At 41.9% G+C, this 16,926-nt stretch overlaps 1 protein-coding gene across 3 annotated transcripts in view; it reads right to left on the reverse strand.

Moving 5' to 3' along the window:
- Positions 1–1,314: 1,314 nt before the first annotated feature.
- Positions 1,315–16,926, reverse strand: part of ryr2b (ryanodine receptor 2b (cardiac)) — a 57,957-nt gene continuing 42,345 nt past the window's right edge. Inside the window, exons 86-104 of one of the 3 annotated variants that reach the window (XM_047342396.1) lie at positions 16,443–16,571; positions 16,173–16,277; positions 15,971–16,052; positions 14,598–15,886; positions 14,360–14,424; positions 13,997–14,141; positions 13,749–13,835; positions 13,276–13,485; positions 13,006–13,136; positions 12,762–12,804; positions 10,900–11,036; positions 10,065–10,125; positions 9,440–9,586; positions 9,111–9,245; positions 7,990–8,146; positions 7,605–7,669; positions 4,545–4,645; positions 2,807–2,858; positions 1,315–1,828 (exon numbers count right to left, since the gene is read on the reverse strand). In XM_047342396.1, the coding sequence (XP_047198352.1) occupies positions 1,733–1,828; positions 2,807–2,858; positions 4,545–4,645; positions 7,605–7,669; positions 7,990–8,146; positions 9,111–9,245; positions 9,440–9,586; positions 10,065–10,125; positions 10,900–11,036; positions 12,762–12,804; positions 13,006–13,136; positions 13,276–13,485; positions 13,749–13,835; positions 13,997–14,141; positions 14,360–14,424; positions 14,598–15,886; positions 15,971–16,052; positions 16,173–16,277; positions 16,443–16,571 (3,237 nt within the window). In that variant the 3' untranslated portion in view covers positions 1,315–1,732. The remainder of the gene's footprint in view (positions 1,829–2,806; positions 2,859–4,544; positions 4,646–7,604; positions 7,670–7,989; positions 8,147–9,110; positions 9,246–9,439; positions 9,587–10,064; positions 10,126–10,899; positions 11,037–12,761; positions 12,805–13,005; positions 13,137–13,275; positions 13,486–13,748; positions 13,836–13,996; positions 14,142–14,359; positions 14,425–14,597; positions 15,887–15,970; positions 16,053–16,172; positions 16,278–16,442; positions 16,572–16,926) is intronic. The other 2 variants (XM_035173209.2, XM_035173210.2) reach the window with 2 other exon arrangements.

Consider the following 16,926-nt stretch of genomic DNA (forward strand, 5'->3'; position numbering starts at 1 on the left):
ATGTGTCATTTATCCCATGAACAGTCAGTTTATTTAACTTGGCTGTTTTGGTGGAGTTAGGTGACCTGCTTCAAATTCCTGGTGAATCAGCTTCCCCGTCTCTCCTGCAGACGAGAACTGTGGTTTTTAGAAGTTTGTGGGTATAACGTTATGATGCTCTGATTGATTTTTAAACACTGGAAGGGTATAAATTGACAGATGGAATGGGCCTTTTTAATTAGAGGTTTCTACTAATTCCTCAACCGTTGGACTAAAGCCAACCTGGCACATGATCAGCGATGTTCTGCAGCTCCGGCGGCTCGGGAGCTGGCAGCGAGGATCCTCATTAATCTCCTGCAAAATGTGGGCTTCAAATAAAAAGTGTAGGTAAGTATGTAAGATTTATGTAGGCAGGTTACACATTATTACTTTCAACAATAACTTAAAGTTTAACTCAAAATGAAACATACAATGATATTGTTTATGATTTTGGTGGTTTCTCTTGATTTGCACTTATAATTTTAATATTCATTTCTAAATGATCTGTTAAAAGGAACATTCCCTGAGTGTCATTGATTCATTGAGAGCGTAAGACTCAAAGACTCAGCTAATGTGCTTCGTTGGCGCAGTGTGGGAGAAGTTTCGATCAGCATTGATCCAGGAAACATGAGAAGAGGCCACGGCCACAGTACAAGGACGTGTGACGTCACTATTTCCCAACTGAGCCTGTATCACTTTGAACCGGTGAGGAGAGACACAGACAGAATCACCAGCAGAAACATTTCTCATATGGAATAAAACTGATTCTCTCCACATACAATTAGCAGACCTGTCTAAGCTCTGTGTTCGACCTTTGCATAAAGAGGACGGTCATCTGTCGGTGGCCCCCCCCACACTCACCATCCCGCTGCTGAGCTCCGTGCAAGTTTGAAACACTTGAACTGAACCTGCCCCGCTCCTTTAGTAGAGTTATGTGCCGGGATTCCCCCGGAGACTGTCTCCTCTCTCAGTGACGGCACTGAGTCGTGTCACTGAGCTCAGTGATCCACTTCCATGACAACTTTGTCACCTGAGCACCGGGAGACATGCTTTTCATGTTCCATAGTAGCTTATAATGAGAAAGGAAAAGAGTGACAGATGAGGGAAGAGAGAAGTAAATAAAGAAAAGATCCAAGAACAGGAGGAGGAGGAGGAGGAGAAGGATCCTGAAGAGATCAGCACAACAGAAGAAGAGGGAGTCTGAAGAAGCCGAGCAGAGGAGGGTAAAAAGAACAAATGCCAGAGGGAGAGCGTTTATCTGGATGTCACACGGGGAAAAAGGGATGGGAGGCCGTGTTTAGAAAGACAAATCACTTCATTCACAAAACATGAGATACACAGAGACACATTTCCTGCCAGCAAAGTGCCATGGAGCTGAATTTGGATTGCCAGCTTTGAGATAACGATGTGTAAAACAGTATCCTGTCCCATTACTCTGAATATTTGATTTGCAGCCTGAGGAGAAACATCTTGCCCCCAAAACCAACAGCACATTAACTCTGCATCGAATCATAAACGAGTGGTCGTCATCCTTCAGTATCCAAATGCTTTATTAAGGAAACCGTGTGCATAAATGTTAAGTATGTGCACTCACTCCAAAGTTCAAAATCAATGCAGTGCAAACACATAAAATTCAAGGTACTTAAATGAGTCCAAGGGCATCAATAAAGATGTCCTCTGTGTGATGACATCATCGAGGGAGGCTTGTTTCCTGTCATCCCAGTTGATCCTCGTATTGCTTCCGGAAACAGTCTCCCACAGGAAAGAATTCCCAGCATCGCTCCTGGTACATTTTCCACACATAGGATTCCTGGCAAAGTCAACAGAGCGGGAACACGTCTTTAACTCATCTATTCTTTTGGATGAGTGAAAATAACAATCTAAACAGCGTCCACAGAGGATACCGATTTTCAGAGTTCATCTAACGTTCATCAGGCCCCCGAAGGGAGACACATTTTCTGGATTCCACCGAGCCGCGCTCTCATTAATCCACACCTCAGTAAAAAATACCGTGCAGAAAGATTAAATGCGGTACATGTGGATAAGACCCAGGACCCGACTCAATTTAGAAACTGCACCAAATTGTCTAAAATGTTTCAGGCTGGGAAAAAAAAAATGGAATACTTCCTCACTTCATTAATCCTGCAGCGGCACATTGAGATAAATCAAAAAAATAAATCCAAATGACCCCCCGAATAAGAATGGATTTATTCCTCTTAATGTGACACCGTGCAGCGTTTAGAAACACGTCCTCCTCCATTGTGATAAACTTCCATTTCACAGATTTAGGCACAATAAGTGCGAGACACAGGAGGATGAAGATGCAGCGTTTTACACAGTAAGGAGGAAAAGGTTTTCGCTGATTCTTTGCTCCGTGCAACAAGTCAGGTAAAATATTTTACAGTGAAAATATAAGAGGACAAGTGAATTACAACATTCGCCCACTTGAAATCTGAAGCACCCTATTTAAATGTATCTCAGAAGTACAATGAAAGTATGAGGGGCATCCCTGGCATGTATATTATCATAAAATGTGTGTGCCAGGACTGATACGGCCTTTGAAGGACAATGTGAATGCAGACTCTGTCTCCACTGAAAAGGTTACTCCACAGCTTTGTCACTTCCATAGCAAACGCTGGAATTAATAGGTCACTGCGACATGGAGGGACCATTGTGGGGGGATATATTTAGGAAATGTGAGATTTGGCCATTACAGTAGAATTGCTGCACATCCTGTGCTCACTTTGACTGGATCATGAGAGTGAAACAGAGCAGAGGACTGTTATACCTGCCCTGTGTGTTCCGTTTCATCCTTGTTAATGAGGTACATCAGAAAGAACCTGTAAAAAACAGAGAAGACAAATTCATGTAGCAGCTTAAACTCCCACAAATACTTGGATTAAGATAAACGCTCGGGTAAGAAGTTATTTAATTAAGAACCAGTGCACAAATCCCAGGATTGTGGTGATTATGGAAGCAGTTGTTAGGTTTTTTTAAATCAAAAACAACTAGAGATAAAAAGCTGCATTTTGACTGACATTGAAATCAGGTTTAAATGTATTTCAATGATTAAAACCTTTTGATGATTGACAATAGGCAATTGATACTGTTGATCACTAATTTCATGAAATTATGAATCATATTGCAGGTGTAGATCTCTGTCAGGGAAACCTAAATGTCACATGAAGCGCCACCACACTTGCATATAAATGAGCGTGAGAGTCCATCAGTGAGTGGATGCAAATGCATCTAGTGGGATCCATACTATTGATGCTTATATAAGCTTATTGCCAATGGCAATTATTGACGTGGCAACAGCTTTTAAGTGCCAAGGATGACAACGTCTTCCAAATAAATGTCTGTCACAGTGAGAAAAGATCTGCGGCTTCTCTCTGAGCGTGAACAAAAACTCTAGAGGCTCAGTATGGATTGTGAATGAAGGTCAGAGTAAGAGCTAAAGGTTTAGAGGAATCACTGGAGATCGGTGACGTCACTGTTTGTTAGTCTGCCACATGTGATGTAAGGTACACTGCTGCATGGAGCATGTTCTTCTCTGGCAGGACACCGATGAGGAAGTGTCAAAAAACATCACTGCAAAAGTGTTTTCAAGAGCAACACGAGATTGACCTTGAACAGTTTGCAAGGATCAGACTTCATGACAAACTAACAGGATATTTTAAAGTGTTGCACAGTTTACTATTCACTGTATTTGTATTAGGGTTGATACCCAACCTGAGCCTGTTGGGACAAAACGGGTCCTGATGGGTCAGGCTGGAAATTGTTAATTATATTTGGGTTCGGTCACGTTGGCTTCGCTACCTACTTGATTTCTTTTAACAATGCATGTGCCAATAATTGGGCTCAAGTCAGGTTCAGACGATGGGTTCAGATCGAAGATTGCAGCCCGAGCTGCACTTTAGCATCTTGGTGGAGCTCCTTGACATTTTAAGCAAACAGACCAATATTCTGGACGACCTGCTCAGACGACAGTTTTCGATCCTAGGTCCTGTTGTCAAAACAGTGAGATGTGCAGCTTTTTATCTGATTGTTATCACACACCTCAGAGTGAGATTCTTTCAACTGATGCACGTATTAGTAAAAAAAATGAATTACAAAACACTAAAAACAAAACAGAGTGTGAATCTAAACTATAAATGCAAGTGCCGAGGTGAAGATAAGACAACAGGTCTTGAAATAAACAGAACAACACAGACTGAATCAAAGTTTGGCAGAAATGTTTCGAAGGGACATTGTGTTAAACATTCAAGTGGGTTAATTATAACTAAAAGCAGAGATAGAAGTGTTATAGGGTTTTTTAATGTTCTCCTTTTTGTTTGCAAGTTTTAGTGACGGTGCTGCATGCATGATATTTACACTTCTCTATATCTGTGAAATGTGACATAACAAATGCCTGTTTTTATTTTAGTAACAAGACATCAAGCTGCGGGGTTCAGCCTTTGCAAAAATGATTAGACTCAGACGACGGCAACACGAGGCCTCGAAGTAGTGAGCATGAGTCAACTCACAGATAGTTGGCCAAGTTGTGCTCCTGCAGAGTGTGAGTCTCAAAGCCATGAGGGACCGTATCAAAGTATTCACTTCCTATTCCACATATAAAACATTTGGTCTGCAGGAAGAGAGATATGAGACACCTAATGATTCAGTAAACAGGCTCAGACAAACATGCTCTCTGGAGTGTATGTTAAATAAACAACATCATAATAAAATCAAAACCTCGAGAGCAGAGGCCTTTTGTTTTCATGCTCATTCTGCTCGCACAACAACATGACGCCTTTAAATTAGCTTCTTCTTAAAAACCCATTCAAAAGACGGCCACAAAAGGCAAAAGACTAAATACATCCAGGATTACTGGCTGCCAGCTCTTCAGGACGTTGTCAGAGTAACAGTTCTCTCTCATGGGAGCAAAATGAAGCCGTGTCTCAGTCTCACGCTGTAATTATACAGTTTAAAGAGTCATGAAATAAATTATAACTTCACACATATAAACCCCAAACAACCATTCACACATACAGACAATTAAGAGTCTCCAGTTAAATTAATCTGTCTTTGGACGGTAGGAGGAAGCCAATGTACCCAGAGACAACCGCCCCCCCCCCCATGTTTTTCCAAATCATATATTTGATCCGTGGTTTACATTTACAGTTTCATGTCATTGACTATTCTTCTCTTTGTGTGGAACAAAGCAAAAGCCTTTAGTACACATACTGCAGGTGTGGAGAATATCGATGGAGGAGAAATACCACAAAAAAAGAGATTGAGTGAAAATCCACTGAATCTGACATTAAAGCATAGGTCAGTAGAACATGAACATTAGAATGAATTCCTAAGTATTAAGTTTTAATATGTTTATTTCAGGAAAGTCAAGATATTGGACACAAAACAATGATGAAATAAGGTAACAGAAAATAAACAAAGAAAAACAACTGTAAATCTTGTAAAATTTAGAAGCGATGCCATGTAAAACTGTTGTTTAGGTATTTTACTGATTCAGTACGTGGTTTAGTTTTCGATCCCCAACATGAATTAGGTAATTGTGTCTTTGATTCATCAAACAGGTAAATCAACCCGGCAACATCAGATCCATTGGGTGAGCAGTTAAATGTTAACGGCTATTAATAGATTGTGTGGGCGACACGTGAACCCTTTAAATTGAGAGGGCAGCTCACTGCTCTTTTTCATATCATCAGTGCTGCCTTGTTTCCTCAGTGACTCAGCCTTTGATTACCTGTCTGCCTCTCTTTGGACACGTCTGTGTGTTCCTACCACGGCCCTGTTGTCGATCGTCAGCCTGTCTGACCACACGCGTCTCTTTTAACCTCCCGCCAGCAGAGACACATTTCACAGTGTTCTGGTCACACCTGTTGTAGCCTGTATACCACCCGGGGATACAGGCACTGTAGCTCCCTGATCAATAAACTCTGCAGGCTGCAACAAAACAAGCGTTCCATTTAACTGTGGCTCACCACCTCTGAGCAATGTAATCTGTGGAGTTGCAATTAAGAGTAAAATGCAGCTTCATTTGCATTCTACGGCGTCGAGCCTCCGTTTAATAAGTTCCAAATGAACATTTTCTAACAACACCAACACGTGCAAACACGAGGCAAAGGCTCGGGAAGTGGAGAGCAAATAACAACTGAAACTCTAATAAATAAATAATGTGTATTATAAATATAAATTGTATGTGTGCTAATTATACTGTCAAATGATTTTTAGATACCAGAGATTTGTTTTTCTCAGATTGCACTTCATGCAACTATTACCCACTAATGAAGCTTAGAGTAAGTTCAGTCAGGAAGACCTAACCTGCATACTGATCAGCTGATTGTGGGCGTTCCTAAATATCCAATCAGGTCTGGCGCGGTCTCTTTCAGCCAGTCATTCAGCAGTTGTCAAACTTTTAAAATCCCTTCTCCTCTCTTCTGCAGTCAGCTGTCATTCAGTGACTCGCACAACCCCTCCTCCACCCCAATCTCCTCCAGTCTTGAGAAGAATACTCATCACCTCTTCCGGATCCCGACCTCAACTGATCGTATGTACTGTATAATGCCACATCGTGTTGGCAGCGATCATGGACCATGATGATGTATCCAAATAGTATCAGTGGATCATGACAATGGATCGTGGATTATGGCGGCACCCGGTCATGGTGGCAGCTGATCGCGGACCAAAAAATCTACAAGACTGCCTGACAATATACCTATTACTCGTGGCATCCATTGCACTTCTGTCCATCCTGGAAGAGGGATCCCTCGCATGCGGCTCTTCCTGAGGTTTCTACATTTTTCCTCGTCAAAAGGTTTTCGTAGTTTTTCCTTGCTCTTGTGAGGGTTGAGGGCAGAGGATGTCACACTTAGTGAAGTCCAATAGGACAATGCTCATAATATGGGCCATCCAAACAAACGATTGACTGATGAACCACCACCAGTGTCTAGACCCCGGGGGGGTATTCCTGTTCGATGCTCTGCTCCACCCCCTTCTAATCCTGATGACATCTCACAGGGGTCTAAAATGCCAAAGACTGTAAACATTCACAATACTTCTGTGCGTTTGCCAAAATAAACATTGTTAAATTGGGAATCAAGTCTCTCCTGATTGAAATTATCCAGTTGAAGCAATTAAGGGTGTTCTCTGATTAAGGCCAGTGGTCTGATCCTTTCTTGTGACGAGAGCTTGCACAACAACTGCCAGGTGGACACACTTTACACAAAGAAGCTCAACCACCTGACCATCATTGTTTTTATTCTTGTCACATTTGATCACACGTGTTTCTGTGAGTTCCCAAGTCTCTGGGATCCCCACTAAGAAATAGTGAAGAGTGTGGTACCACGTCTCAACTGGATCGTCGAGATGCCGTTAACCTGCCGTTATGACTGTGGTTCCTGAGCTGCTGACCTCAAATGAACCTGCTGCCGAATCATCACAGTATAATTGGTCTAGAGAGGCTCATCAGATAGTAACAGGATATATAACCTTCAATAGATTTTGTATCTAGATTTTGAAACACTACAAAATCCAGGGTACCAGAGAGTTTGTGTGAGTGTGAGACGAATTTAGTTAAATCTTACCTCCATATCCTCTTTCACCTGTTCCTGCTGGTCACGAAGCTCCCCAAAGGCATCAATTATCAAGCCTGAGAAAAGGGGCACAATTGTATCTGTCTGTATCTGTTTGAGCTCAGCGATGCATGTGTGTGTGTGTGTGTGTGTGTGTGTGTGTGTGTGTGTGTGTGTGTGTGTGTGTGTGTGTGCATGGCAGCGCTAGTGTGTGAACGAGAGGAATCAGAGAAACCAGATGAAACGAACAGACACTGTATTTTTTCAACTTCTCATTAAAAATGTATCAAGTGTATTCCAGTCAAAAAATTGAGACTAAAACGTGTTGATGTGTCTCGATGAACGTTTTTTTCAGAGGAGCTGTCCTTGTAAAACAAACACAGCGTGTGTGATGCACCTTGGATGATGGCCAGGAGGATGATGATGACGAAGAAGAAAAACGTGATGTCAAAGACGATGCGCTCCACCTCAAACTCGTCTCCGGCAGGGTCCTCAATCTCGTCGCCGATGCCTCCGCCCGCACGCACCCCCACGTACATGTGAAACATGTAGCACTGGAAGAAGATGGTTTTTTTTATTGTCTCGTACATCGAAGAGGGACAAAAGTGTTGTTTCTCCAAGTGTCAAAGAAAAAGCTGCATGTGAAATACTACAGAATCGCCGTCTGGGGACAAATAAAGTTGTTTTGAAATTGAATTAAAGCTGTATAAGAAGATGAGAATAATTTTGACACCTGTCTCCTTGTTGACCACTTTTGGGTTTGGGTTTTGTATGTATGAGACTGGAAGGATTACCAGGTCGTGTAGCAGAGACTGAGCTGTGCTTTCAAGTGTCAAGGATGATGGAGCAAACTCGAACAAAGGCAGAATTAAAACCAACTGCAAACCTTTCGAAGAACATTTACAGTTTGATCGTTGTGACTTCTTTTGTGAAAGTTCAAAAGGAGACGAAACAGCAGAGAGTGAGATGTTGTCTGATGGATTAATTTTTAATCGTGTCGCAATCCACTGGTCTGAAAAGCGTTCTCGCGATGGTGCTAAAGCAACTGAAAATTACTGTCGCTAAAGTGCTTCTAAAGGTGCGACTGGGGATTTGATGTAATATCCACTGCCTCGTTTGACAGAGTTTTATTCAGATGCTTTCACTGCCTGTTCGCCTGCTTACATGAGTGACAGTGAAGTCCACATTAGAATAGGGCAGGTGAAGGGGTGTTAATGTTGCGAATAGACAAACAAAGAGCTGAGGATTGAGGGGCTGCGTTCTATCCATGTGTCTATCATTTTATGGAAAAACAGCGGGAGGACTAAGACAAGAGGCTGTTTTCGCTTCAACAACGGGGGATCACTGTCAGACTCCTGCTCTACCACTCTCCATCCTTGCAGGTAGAAAATGGTGTGTGTGGCTGTGTTAGGTAAGATGAACAGAGAGAGACAGAGAAGTGGGTGGATAGATGTGGAGCGACATGGGACTACATGTATGTACGAGTGCGTGCGAGTCTCGATATGCACTTAAACTCACAGTGAGCATGTCATTGCACTTCATGTCCCGGGCGTCCTTGTCCTCGCTTTTGTCGTAAAATTTCCGGAAGAAGTTAAAGGCCACGACGGTGTAGAGATAGACCACCACCGCCAACAGGCCGACAGTCAGGACCAACTGACACACACACACACAAAATTACAGACAGGACAGACAGAGGCAGATGGTCTCTAATAAACGCTTCTTCATCTTAGAAAAGCCCCAATATAACCCTACGGCCAGAAAGTAAACATCACATGCATGAGACCTATGAACACACATCGAGACAGATGGAAAGAGAATTGAAGACAGACTTGCCCCCACACACGCACCTGTTTGCCATTGTGTGTGACGGAGGAGAGGATGGTACGGAGCGTCTTAAAGCCCATGGCGATGTCCAAAAGGTGGGCGGCGAAGAAGAAGTTGTTATAATGACCCAGGACCGACATAGCCATGTACCAAGCCAAGTACAAGAAGGACTGTGAACACACACACACACACACACACACACACACACACACACACACACACACACACACACACACACACACACACACACACACACACACACACACACACACACACACACACACACACACACACACACACACACACACACACACACAGCACATAAGCACAGTAAAACAGGCAATTTAGATTACCAGGCCTGAAGGAGAGACAAATGTGTATTTAAGATAAGGCCGAATCACAGGATATTACCACCGTCACTCCTGCAGCATGTGTGTGATTGTATTAGACCGCATGGTATTAGCTCAGAAGAACACAGGATTAAACAAATTAGAAATAAGCCATAAAACATCACATGTGCATATCACATTATCTGTTAGCATGAACGTCAGGATGTGACACCTTTCTCATTGCTTTTGTAGGAACGAGAGCGCACACAAAAACAAAAACGCACAAAAGCTTGACAATATTAGACACAAGTGAACTTACGTGATCGGTGAACATAACTCCCAGCTTCCAGACCTGGTACTTCATGTCAATGGAGTTAAATCTGAAGTAAACAGAACCATCACGGACACATGATGGTAAAAAAGCATTAGGTCAAAATGTCCGAGGCTTGAATCAGTGCCCCGACGCGACAGTGTCTTTTCTAAAAGAGTACATCTGTTAGGTGGCTTCAGAATACCCTGTTCTTCCTCAAGTACAACATAATGTTCCAGGACCTTCTTTTGTCACCGCTCTTAGGTAACACACACACATCTTCCCAAAGGTAATATAAGTGCAATGGCTATTAATAGTGGCAAAGGCCATCAAAAAGCAATCGTCTGAAATTGTACTTCAAGGTGTGACTAACAAGAGCTGGTGTTAATGTTCATCATCATCATCAGGAGTCACATTCACCTCTACAGTAGAAATGCATTAGAGAGAGAGCTGGATGGATCGATTTCCTTATTCCACATTTTTCTTTTGATATCAATATCAGGTCGCTTGTATGTAAACACACTCAGAGATTTCCCTCCAGAGAAGGATGCCATATGGCTATCATCACTGCACGCTGCCTAAAGAGCAGCCAAATACTCAACTGCCATCTGCACGAGCTGTCTAAGTCGAAGATCATCTCTTATTCATAACACAATTGCTTGAACAATTATTTGAAGATCTCACGCTTTGATGCAGTATGCGTCAGTGTATGCAAAACATAAACAAGGGGGAAAAAGACTTACATGCCATCCTGTGAAACTCTATACAATGCAAAACAGACTAGATAGCTGCTTTTTTCATGTGGATCCCGTCAAGAAGGCAGAAGTGCGAGGAGTCTACTCACACAGCCCCCCAGGCAGTATCTCTCCTGAGCCACTTCCTCTCTTTCCTCTCACAGCTGAAGTCTAAAGCGGCTTGGTCCAGGCCAAGGAGTTCGCTGATCTTCTCGTGGCCGTAAAACTCACCGTACTTGTCCATCACCTGACAGGGCGAGAACATGGGTTTATATGGTGCCTGAAACAACAGCTTCTTACGTGTCTTTTTAACTAAATACAGAATGACAAGCTGAATCCTTCTGCAGTCTGTGCCATAGTATCTGTACAGCTTGGCTCTGCTGACAGGAGGATGGTGCTGCTTGCAATGCATGATTTCTAAGGGCTGTAGTGGTTGTGGCCCCAAAGCGCTTTGAGTGGTCATCAAGACTAGAAAAGCGCTATATAAATACAAACCATTCACCATAGTTCCACGCAGATATGTGTAAAGGACTGATAAGAACACATAAATAAAAATAATGCGGTAAATATATAATTATTGTTATATAATTGTTATATAGTATTGATTCATGTGTGTGAATATGTAAATTGAACCATGGCTGGTATATGTTTATTTAACTACATCATAAGACGGATGCAGAGTTTCTCCTGATTGTGCTGTGAGACTTCAGTCATTTGATTTATTAATATAAAACAAGAGCCAACAAAAGTCTAATTTCATTGCGGAGCCCATTTTGTAATTACAAACATAAGCACTTCAGCATATGGGAAGTAATATCCACAGCCTCCAAACTCAAAATTGGATTAGCAGAAACACTTGAAGGCATTATACCATTTATTGTAGTGCAGGCTCTTAAAATGATGCAATACGGAGTTTTAAATGCAATGTGGCAGCGCTAGACGTGCTTTATATAGGACGAGTCCCCCACTCCCCCGGCAAAGAAGAAGAAGCGGACGTGTATTAAAATGCAAAGTCACTGCCGGCTGCTAGATGCTGGCTCTAAAAAATCTCTAACTCCATGGAGGTGAATTGAAAAATGTGCCAACTTGGCTCAATGACAATGAACAAAGTCAATATATTTCTTTCTTAGGACAATGTGGGACTTTCTTTTAATGTGGGTGCTTGTGTATATAGATGGGCGACGAGACAGCCCCCGAAAAGTGAGGCCAAAATGCATCAATCATCCCCTGGTGGCTGGTTGCAGTATTAGGTCATGAATCCCACCTCCTCCCTGTCAGTAGATGGGACATGGACCGAACTAAAGTCAGAGTATGGATCAAACAAACGGTTTTCAAAGATGGTTTAATCATTTTTAGAAAGCTGAGACTGACTCGCGACTGGTAAAATCTCTGTTTCTTGGAGACTGATAAATATCATTCCACAAATTAAGAGCGTTTTTTTTCTTGTTCACTATAAGTCAAGTCTGGAACAATATGCAACAGAATGTAATAAAAGTGCTCTTTTTTTAAACAATATAATTCAAAAGCGGTGAGATTTGGCTCTGACATCTGTATTTGGTTCGTAAGACACGACGACAATGTGTCAACTTCAGGATTTTAAATTAACTTGTTCTCCTACACTTTTAATTAAATTTATTTGAGAATCCGCCAAGTCAATTAAAATGTTCTTACAAAATAAAACATGGAGAAGTTTCTTAAAAACAAAGACTAATTTAATCTGCCTTCATAACACCGGAGACAATCTAAACGAGGAAGCTGAAAATGCTGCTCTGTCTCTGGAGACAATAAAATCATTATGTCACCTGATGAGGGAATAATTACCCCTGCCATTAAATGCTTCATTAAATCTCAGTTAGCTTTTTAATGTAGTGTCAGCAGGTGAAATATGCACACAATTCGATACAGTACATGCATAAGCACATCTAGGATTGCATGTATATTGTTGCCGTGTGCACAGCCTTGAAGATCTTACCTTTCTTTTTACAAATTTATCCCAGTAATTACTTGGAAATGATCTGAAAAGATAGGAAATATAGTATCAAAAACATTATTAATGAAAATAAATTGATTAAAATGATATTGACAGCTGCACCATCACTGTGAGTCATTCATCCAATGTGTAACATGATGATAAAAAGGTGCTGGGAACTTTAAGATAGAAACATGTTTTCATTTGAGTGACATTTGTGCAGTGGATCATGTGACTGTGAACATACGGCGTGTTAATGACCAGTCGGTCCCACTGCCCTTTGATGTCCTCCTCGGGGGGCTGCTCTGTCACATACAGTCCATCAAACTCCAGCCTTCGCGCCACTTCCTTCTCACGTTTGAAGATCACCAATGGAACCTGTCATTTAAAATCCCTGGATTAATCTCGTCTCTTTTATTATACACAAAAAAAGTTATATCAAAATGATATGAATCAATATCAATTAATATAATGACAAGATTTACTAGTCTGAAAGTTTATGCTTAAGCCGACATACCTTGAGGCAGTAATAACCGATAATGCAACAGAAGGAAATGATTGTGTGAACGACAGCAAGGAAGCAGCGAGACGGCTCCATGAATCCACTGCTCTCCTCCAGCACAAAATAATCTCTGCCCTCATTATTGTCTTCAGCAGCAGCCGCGCCTTCGCTGTGGACAAATGTAACCGCTCCTTCCTCTTCTGGTGGTGCAGGCAAGGACGCTACCTGAGAAGACAGCAAGAGACGGAAAGTGGCGTGATTTCACCAAGGACAAATATTTATTATCTATTTTTCAAATGTTCAAAATATTGTTTCATGTCAAAAGTAAATATTCACTCATTTTTTTATTTGTCCAAAACATTCACAGACCCTAAAGAAGTATGAACCCCACTTTACATTCAACTACATGTCATTGAATACGTTATATTTTTCCAAACTTGATAAGACAAAAAATATCTATCTTAGAATTTCTCTCACAGGAGCATCACCTTGTAGAAGAGGAGGATGAAGTTGATTGCAAAGGCCACAAAGAGAGCCAGTAAACGCATGTTATAGAAATTCCTTGCAAAGTAGTTCTGGGGGGGAAAAAAAGGGAAAAACATTCAAGTGGTCATGTTACTTTATATGTTTGTTTCTGTGCATAAAGGATAAAGGGGATGTAAGAGTGCATCCGTCTCTGAGTTTGTCTCTGAGTGCAAAAGAGCACAAGCATGTATGAGTGTATTTGTATTATCACCAGCAGGCTCTTGTTACAAGTGCTCATCATCTCCCAAAAGGCTGAATGTTGCCTCTCTGGTTCCTCGCAGCTATTAGAGCATCTCTTGTCCCTCCATCCCAGCTCCACTCTCTCCTTCTCAGTTTTCTTCTCAGATTCCATCCCTCTGCAAAGAGCCCAGACACATGTTCATTGTATTTTGACAAGGGAGAGATGAAGTCAGACTTTATTTCTCAATAAAAGAATAAAAAAAAGTAATTTTTTAGTGTGACACCAACACTTAGATTGACAATATATTTTTTATTGGTTTTAAACCATTCATGTGCTATCATCAATACCAAGTGTTAATTAAAAATCCCTCTCTTTGAACAGCCAGAGACTCACTTCTCTAATTCAGGCGTTTTCTCATCTTCTGCTTTTTCCTCTGTGGCAGCGTGGGCCTGAAACTGCTGTCAATAAAATCATTATGAGAAATGAAAAACTAATAGGAATCAGTTCACTATCAAAGCAATACAATTAAGAAAATGAGGCTGAACAAAACAAAACATGAGATATAAAACCCATTGAGCACCATAGATGCTCATTAGGGTAATCTGATATACAAGATACAAATGATTCCTACCTTCCTCTGATGCTTCTCAGAAGAATCAGCCGCTGCTCTGGAGGTTGCGTTGAACAGGTCAGTCAGACTGGCAGTGAGATCCGGTGTCATGAGTCTGTATTGACCTCCCTCCCTCTTCACTTTGAGGCCGAATATGTCTGACATTACATCCACCTCCCTGGAGGAGGTCGCAACTGCCCCCTGCCCAATCTCCCTCAGTTCCCTCTGAGACGGGACGCAGGCAGAGTACTTCCTGTGCCGATTCACACCACTTGGCGCCTCCATGACCTCATCAAGAGTTGGCTCAAGGATGCCAGCGAACAAATCAGATACTCTCATCCGTTTGGCTCCCTCAATGAGCCCACCACTGACGAAGGCTATGTACAGCATATATGTGATGCAGCGAATAACAACACAAATGCATCGGACATGAGCCATGAAAATGAATCTCAGGAAGGAAACAGCTGACACGACGATATCCTTCAGAGTCATCTTCATCAGTGTCTTCAGGGTTTTTAAAGAAAGTAGACATGTCACCAGTAGCCACCAGCGATATATGAAAAATGCTCCTCTTTTGTCCGAGTCTTCTTCTTCATTCCTGCTCTTTTCGTCTTCTTCTTTCCCAGCATGCCTCTCTCCGATGTCTGAGCCAGATATCTGGGCAGCGAGCTGCATCTCAAAGATGGTGTCCTCACAGAAATTGACAAACATCTCCATTTTCTCCTTTTCTCCCCCTCCGTTGATCACATCAAAAATGAACTGCCTCTTGGACTCTTTGACCTGTGGCTTCTCCCACTGTCTGCGGCTGGACTCACTGATCTCAAAGTAGACACGTTCAATCCTCTTTCCACTGCCGAGGATCTCAATTCGTCCTAGATAAGGCTGAAAGTACGTCAAGACACACTTGGCCAGTTCCAAAAATGTCCTCAATCGTGAATCGTTGGGCATGTGTTCGGACAAATTGGTGAGGAGAACAGCGATGCTGAAGCCGATGTCTTTGGCCGGCTCGTGGAAGCGATCCACAAAGGCCTCGTAATCCACAATCTCACTTTTGTCTGTGTCCGTGCAGGAGAGGAGAAAATTTGTCTCAGCTTGGGAGAAACGTCTGCAATTTTCCATGGCTTTCTGAAACTCCTTCCTGGATATGCAGCCCTTACGATCGGGGTCGTACTCTCTGAAGGCGTCTGAAGAGGTGAAGTCTTTGAGTTTGAGGAACATGTCAAAAAAACGGAGGATCATCTCCACATTGCCTGACGATTCCACCAACATGTCCACCATCTGCTTTCCAATAGTTCCATTGACAACATTACCTGCAGGGAGGAGAAATTAAATACCGGATAAAATAAAAAACTTTTAACACAAAGTATAAAAAGCTGGATATTTGGAAATCTTACCTTCTAACATGGACAGCAAAAACACAACCATATCCTTGTGTAAATCCATCAGTTCCTTCAGAAGCTCTATTTGCCTTGAATCCTGTAAGTAATAAAACACTTTTGACATTGGCTAATTATACTATCTATTCACGCTTACTTTATTATGGAGAATATTGATGAATTTTAGAGTGAAATATGCAGAATGAATGTGAGTCGATACCTGTGAGAGCTTCATCTGCATGTGGGCAAAGACGTGGAGGAATCCCACCACAGCGTCCCACAGACGACTGTGAGCCAGACTCTGCTGGTTCCCGGTACACGGGCCCTGGATGAACACATTGATATTTTTGAGCTGCTTCATTAAAAAAACATCTCAGCTCATAGAAAGACACAACATAAATATGTATTCAAAAGAGCCAGAAGGCAGCTGTAGTCACGCTTAAGAGCCAATATGCTGTGACACTGTAACATGTGATGAAAACCGACTGACCTGGATGTACTCTGTGAGCGTGTTGAAGACCTGCTTGGACACTTCGATGGCTTTGGAGAAGTTGTGTTGGCCGTGTGCATCAATCACAGGTTTCCCTGAGTAGTACCAGTAGAAATCACTGATCGATTCCTAGTGTGGCAAAGAAAAACATTTATTTGTGGCTCATTATCACAATATTCTGATCGTTAAAAAGACTATGACGACTATGAAGAATATGAAAAGATTATCTTGATCATTACATTATTACCTCCGCCAATGAGGTATTTATTTCTGTTGTGTAAGCAGAAAGACTACTGGACCGATTTTATTGTAACTTAGCTGAAGGGTGGGGAAAGGGCCAAGGAAAAACCCATTGTGAAGTGAATTAGATTACGGGGTCAGATCAACTATTTTTGAACTTCTAGTCATGAATTTAAAATTAGAAGGTATTTTAACCCATAATCACACAGTAGCTAAGTAAAAGCTTACAGGGATGATAACAACA

Source organism: Hippoglossus stenolepis, chromosome 12 (assembly GCF_022539355.2).
Source record: "Hippoglossus stenolepis isolate QCI-W04-F060 chromosome 12, HSTE1.2, whole genome shotgun sequence".
In the NCBI taxonomy this organism is placed as follows: Eukaryota; Metazoa; Chordata; class Actinopteri; order Pleuronectiformes; family Pleuronectidae; genus Hippoglossus; species Hippoglossus stenolepis.